General features: G+C 64.0%; 1 protein-coding gene across 1 annotated transcript; it reads right to left on the bottom strand.

The window, feature by feature from the left end:
- Positions 1 to 1,958: 1,958 nt before the first annotated feature.
- On the bottom strand, positions 1,959 to 4,648 carry IER5L (immediate early response 5 like). Its single transcript, XM_046021882.1, has one exon. It carries the CDS (start codon positions 4,499 to 4,501, stop codon positions 3,275 to 3,277), a length of 1,227 nt encoding a protein of 408 aa, XP_045877838.1. The 5' UTR covers positions 4,502 to 4,648; the 3' UTR covers positions 1,959 to 3,274.
- Positions 4,649 to 6,032: the final 1,384 nt, after the last annotated feature.

The raw sequence follows: 6,032 nt of genomic DNA, 5'->3' as shown, positions 1-6,032 counted from the left end.
GGCATTAACCCTTTGCATGGACGTCTGGGCCCTGAAAAGAAAACGGGGCGGGGCGGGGGAAGAGAACCTCCCTTCTGGGTGCTCTCTGAGCCCTCCATTCCCATCCCTCCACCAGTTAGATCCCAATGTGCCCAAGTCGCCGGGCAAAAGGGGGGGGGGGGGCGCAGGTCCTGGGGTCCTACTGGGTTCAGAGCTCTTATGAGCAGCTTACTACCCACACCTCTCTGCCCTAGGCATGGAGGTGGGGAACGTATTGGGGATCCCATGCCCCCTGGCCGGTCCCTTCCAGTGCCCAGGTCAGCGCTCCCAACAAAGGCGACAGACCACGTGTCCCCTCCTCGACGCAGGCCAGGAATGGGGACGCACGTGGCCCCAGCCTCCCGCTCCAGCCGGGTCTGGGTCCGGACTCGACGCTGCGCCCCAGGTGGGCGCAGAGCTGCACCCCAGGCAGGCCCGCCGCCGGGGCCGTGCCTCGCCCACTCCCAGGCGCAGCCGCTGCAGCGCCCGGCAAGTGGCGCTAGGGGGAGCTCTGGCAACTGGCTTGGTGGGTTGAAGCGAAACCGTGCATCAAGCAGCTATTCCTCGTACTTGCAGGAAGAAATGGGGAGCGGGGAGACACACGGTTCCCCCTCCCCAGCAGCTCCAGACTCTTCCCGTGGGAGGCCGAAAAAACAGCCCTTGGCGGGGGAGGCGGGCGGGTGAAGAAGGTGCCATTCCTCCCAGTAACTCACGCCTCCGTAGTCTCTCTTCCCCACCCCCATCGCGGACCTTCGCGGCCCCCCGCGCTCTGGAGGGTCCCCGAGTACTAAGCCTCGCGCGACACGGGGACCCGGAGCCGAGCGAGCCCCTGGGACTGGCGTGCGTCCTCCTCTCAGAGTCTGGGGTGGGGCCTCTCGGCGGCGGCCCCTCCTGTCGCTGCTGGAGGCGTGAAGGCTGAGCTGGGGGCGCGAGTCGTCCTGCGGGGTGGCTCGCGCCGGAAAGGGGAGCGCAGGGGTGAGAAAGCGAGCGCGAGAACACTGGGGAGACCGCCAGAGACAGAGGGACAGCGAGAGATACTGTCAAACAAACAGAGCAAGCTGCCACTTTGCTTTTTTTTTCTTCCCCCTTTCCTTTCTTGTCTTTTTTTTTTTTCCAGGCTTTCTTCCCTATCCCCTATTTGCAAAGCTGGAACCACCCCGCGCGCCCCCGGGCTTGAGCTGCGGCTCCAGATGTGAATTTGGTTCCAGTGGGGAGAACGCGAGCTTCCTCGGGGCCTTGGCACATTCTCCCACTCTGAGGTCATTCCGTAGGTGGTCAGAGGGGAGAGCGCGCCTGGAGCCTTCCTGCCTCCATCCACTGGGGAGGGAAGAGAGGCGGGCGGGCGGGCGGGAGGAGGGAGGGAGAGGGGAGGGGCGCGAGGAGGGAGGGAGACGCCGCCAGCACACCACCAAGTGGCACCGAGCAGTGATAACAAACTCAACTTAAAAAAAAAAAAAAAAAAAAAAAAAGGAAAAGGAAAAAACTTCCCCAAGTTGCAGCCTGAGACGTGCGGACTAGCGGGCGGAGGCGCGGGGCGGGGAGCGTGGGTGGCCCAGAAGCCCCCCGGCGTCCCTCAGCTGCTTTCCCCGGCCGCAGAGAGTTCAGACTCTAGGCCCACCAGGCTCTCCGCCCCTGGCTGGGCAGGAAATGTGCTGAAGGCAGGCTCGGCTTTCTGCTGGAGACCCCGGGGCGGCCGTTCCCGTGGGGGGCACGCCTCTCAGGGGAGAGCGGCCCGGGAGGCGCACAACACTAGCTTCATCCCCAGCAACCAACATCCCCCCATTCCCAATCCAGCTCCCACCCCGGGCCCTGCCTTAGTGGGCAGATCCAGCCCGCCCGGGGCGGAGAGAGCTGAGATTTGCATGCGGGTAGGGGTCTCTCCCTACCTCCCCCTGATCTCCCCACCACCTCCAGACCTATCTGAAAACAAGACACCACCATCCTCTATAATCGACTTTTTATTAAGATTATAAATTTAAACAAATCATCTGAACAGTTTTACCCGGTGATATACAATTCAGTATGCACAAAAATACAGAAGAATGAGGGAAAAGGGCCAAGAAAGGAAGGGTTGGCAACTTGTTTTGGAGTCCACATGGTGCTGATGGCAGAGAACCAGAGGGGCTGCCGATGAACCCCACCTTTTTACAACAAAAGGCTTTAAATTAAACAAAATCTATCGAGCTGAAGACACAGGACAGGGTTCTCACTGCCTCGAACAATGCTGGTTTCATGAAATGCAACCGAAGCCTCAACCAGAACAGTGCAACTTCGAAGCACACACACAAACACCACATCTGACCGGGAACTTAGTGAAAAGTCTCCAACGCAGTCGGCGGTCCCGGCCCCTCCCTCCCTCGGGGCCGCGGGGGATCCAGGTGAAGGAATCGACTTCCTTTTTTGTTTAGTGAGGACCGCAGTGCTGGGCATGATGGGAAATGTAGTCAGCCGTACCCGCCCCCCACCCCTTCCCCAAACGGTGTCCGGGAGTGTCGGGGTGTCGGGCGCCACCCCCGAGTCCGGGAGACGGGTGGAGGAGGGGAAGAGAGCGAAGCCAGAGGGGCGGGGAGAGGAGGGGTTCAAGATACCCGCCCCGGGGTGGTGGTGGTGGGGGGGAAAGTTGAAGTGTTTTCATTTCTGCCTTCTCATTTTGAGAACTTTGGAGGCCGCCCCCGGAGAGGAAATGTGACCCAAACGTCCCTTTCGGAGATAGAGAGTTTGCCTTTGTTTTTGCTCAGGATTTCACAAGACCCATTCCTCACCCCATGGAGGGACTCGGGAGAACCGAGCGCCGGGCTTGCCGGGTCTGACAACTGATTGGAATCGGCGTCCCGGGCCCCGCGCCCTCCTGCGCTGCGCCCCCGGCGCGCCCCGGCAGCCTGGGCGCCCTGCCTCGCCCCCGGCTGCCCGGCACCTCCTCCGGGCAGCAGCCCTCCCTCACGTGGCTGGCTCCTCGCTAAACACCACTGCAATCACTACAATAAAAAGAAAAAAAAAAAAAAAAAAAGAGAGAGTAGGAGAAACACAAAGCATACTTAAATAGGCGCTTTTTCTCTCTGCAAAAATAAAGTCCAAGATCTTAGATTTCTTTTTTTTTATTTTACAATTTATAAAACATCAGCCGCCTCCCCCTGCTCGCTCCCAGCTCAGCCCCGGGTGGCCAGGCGCCCGTTCGCTCCCTCCTCTCGCCCCTTGGCCGAGTCTTTGTCTGGCCCCAGCCCCGCGGGGCCCCGGGTCCCCGTGCCCTCGGGGGTCCCTAGAAGGCGACAATGGCTCGAGTCCAGGCGCCGAGGCTGGCGAGCGCCTGCTTGGCGCACAGCTGCCCGTTGAGCGGCGGCGGCTGCTCGGAGGAGTCCGGCTGTCGGCTCACCAGCCCCGAGAAGCCCGAGCCAAAGATGGAGATCAAGTTTGAGATGTTGGACGCGTCCGTGGACGAGTCCGGGCAGAAGTCCTCGAAGCGGGCGCGCTTGCAGGGGGCGAACTGGGCGCCCCCGGGGGGTTCGGCTCCCAGGTCGCCCGCGTCCTCCTCGTCGTCTTCGTCCTCCTCCTGGCCCGGGTAATACTTGCGCTTGCAGCCGGCGGCGGACGCCAGGCCTGGTCCTGGGGCGCCCTGGCCACAGCAGGGGCAGTGGGCGGAGGCGCAGCAGTCCTGGTGCAAGTAGCCGTTCTCCACCGTGGTCACCACGTGAGTGTCCAGGTCCAGCACGGTGGTCTGGCTGCTGCAGTGCACGCCGAAGTCCGAGGGGGCCGGGTACGCGCCCCGGTAGAAGCCTGGGGAGGAGGCGGGGGCCGGGGAGGCGGGCGGGGAGGCGCCAGCAGCGGCCTGAGGGGCGGCCGCTGGGGGCGCGGAGGGCGCGGAGCAGGCGGCCGAGGCGCGAGGGTCCCGCGGGCAGAGCGCGGCGGGAGCGGGCGGCGGCAGCGGCGCAGGACCCGGCTGCAGCGGCTCCAAGGGCTGCCCGCGGTGGGGCGCGCCGTGTGGCGGCTGGAGCGCGGCGCACCCGGGCAGCTCCGAGAGCGCCCCCGCGCCGCCCGCGGGCGCCCCGGCCGCCGCTGCGCAGCCCCTGGGCGCCGGGTGCTGGTGCTGGTGCAGCTGCTGCTGGAGGTGCAGCTGGTGGAGCTGGTGGAGCTGGTGCAGCTGGTGCCGGGCGGCCGGCTCGCGCGCCTCCGCGTCCCCGCAACCGCCAAGTTGGAGCGGGCCGAAGTCGGCCGCGCTGGCCGGCATGCCGGGTGCCGCGTACGCGAGGTGCTGGTGCTGGTGGTGGGGCGGCTGCTGCTGTTGCTGCTGCTGTTGCTGCTGCTGCTGCTGCTGGCGCCGGTAGAGCTCGGCGTAGCGCTCGCTCAGGTAGAGCTGGCGCGCGTTGCGGAGCACGTAGGACACCAGGAGGTTCTTGTGCAGCTTGATGCCGCCGCGCTGGGTCCGGGAGCTGTGGATCTTGCGCAGGGAGATGCTGATCAGGCTCTGGGCGTCCAGGGCGCACTCCATGCTCCCGCGGAGACCGTGGCGGCGGAGCAGCCGCGGCCGCTGCTGCTGTTAAGACTGCTGTTGCTTCGGCCTCCAGCCGGTCGCCGGGTCGCGCCGGGCAGGGGAAACGTAGCCCGGGTCAGCGGGTCGGCTGCGCTCCGAGAGGAGCCGCCACCATGCGCTGCGCGCCACCCGCGGGATCGTGCTCCCCAGTCGGCGCCAAAGCAATGAGCCTCGGCCGGCCCCGGCCCCAGCTATTTAGCCGGGCGTCCGGGCCACGCCCCACACCGCATAAACCAATAGAAGTACCCGGAGCCTCCCGAGTGACAGTCGCTGCCCGCCCCGGGGCCACTCGCCTAGCCAATCAGACCAAGGCGGTTCCTTTGTGCTATTCAAATACCGAACGGACCCTGGGCCTCCAACGCCGCCGCTGCCTCGAATGTTCTCCTGGGGCTGCCGTGTCGCGCGGGACTCGGAGCCGCTGGGGCCGCTGTGTGCACCCTGGGTCGCCCCGCAGCCGCCACGTTGGAGCCCGCAGCCGCCCTCGGCCCAGCTCCTGGGAGCCGGGGGTCCGCTCACCTGAGCGCTGCGGCGGCGGCTCCTCCCCCTTCCGCACGGCTGGGCCTCACCTGCGGCAGGTGCGCGCAACTCCCTACTCCCGGCCACGCGGCACCTCCTTTTTCAACTGCCGACCCCGGGTGACCGGCGGGACCCAGGCCTCTGCAGGAGACTAGTTGGGGCGCCGGCCTGACCTTGGGGACCCTTAAGGGATAAAGGTTTGGAGGTACCTCAACCGCAGAGAATATTGGGCCTGACTCTCTTGGCTTTTTGGCCAAGGCGTCTTAGGAAATACTCGGGGAAACGCCCTCCTCCCCATTTGTCTGACGGGAAAACCCAAAACATGGTGAATTTGGGTCTCAGAGGGCCTATATCCTCGAAACCGGGGGTGGTTAGAAGGCGTTCTGAGCCACACGGAGCGTCCTTATCTCCGGTTCTGTAACCTTTCCTTTCCTTCCTAACTAATAATAATGACAATGAGGACTATTACTAGGTGTCTAGTAGGGGGCAGACCCTTACCAGAACTCCCTGCATCCCTCACTGTGACTGCCTGCAGAGCGGGGACCAGAGTCTCTAAGGAGTGGGATGACGTGTGGAATCCTACAGCTCCCAGGGTGCAGAGCTAGGATTTGGGCCAGGGCTGTGAGCTCCAGAGGTGGGGAGAATAACCCGGATCCAGGAACTCTTCAACTTAACTTTCGTTAACACCATTTCCTTTTTGCCCCGAACCATCATCCATGGGCCACCTCCTCCCAGCTGGGGACTGGGGATTGGAGAAGAGAGAGATAGGATTGCCATCTCTATGGCGAGGCGTGAAGGGGGGTGACTGCTGGTCGAGTGGGGGGTCCAGGAGCTTTGCCTGAGGAAGAGTCCTTGCGTTGGCCTCGTGGAGGAGGCCCCAGCTTTGCAGAGACTGCTCGAGCTAGGCGGGCCTTGAGGGGGCTGGGGTGGGGATGGGGTCTGGGAGCAAACTACTTCTGAGTGTCCTCTTTTC

This window comes from Meles meles, chromosome 11, assembly GCF_922984935.1.
Source record: "Meles meles chromosome 11, mMelMel3.1 paternal haplotype, whole genome shotgun sequence".
Taxonomy (NCBI): Eukaryota; Metazoa; Chordata; class Mammalia; order Carnivora; family Mustelidae; genus Meles; species Meles meles.
This window is presented reverse-complemented; position numbering and strand designations above follow the sequence as displayed.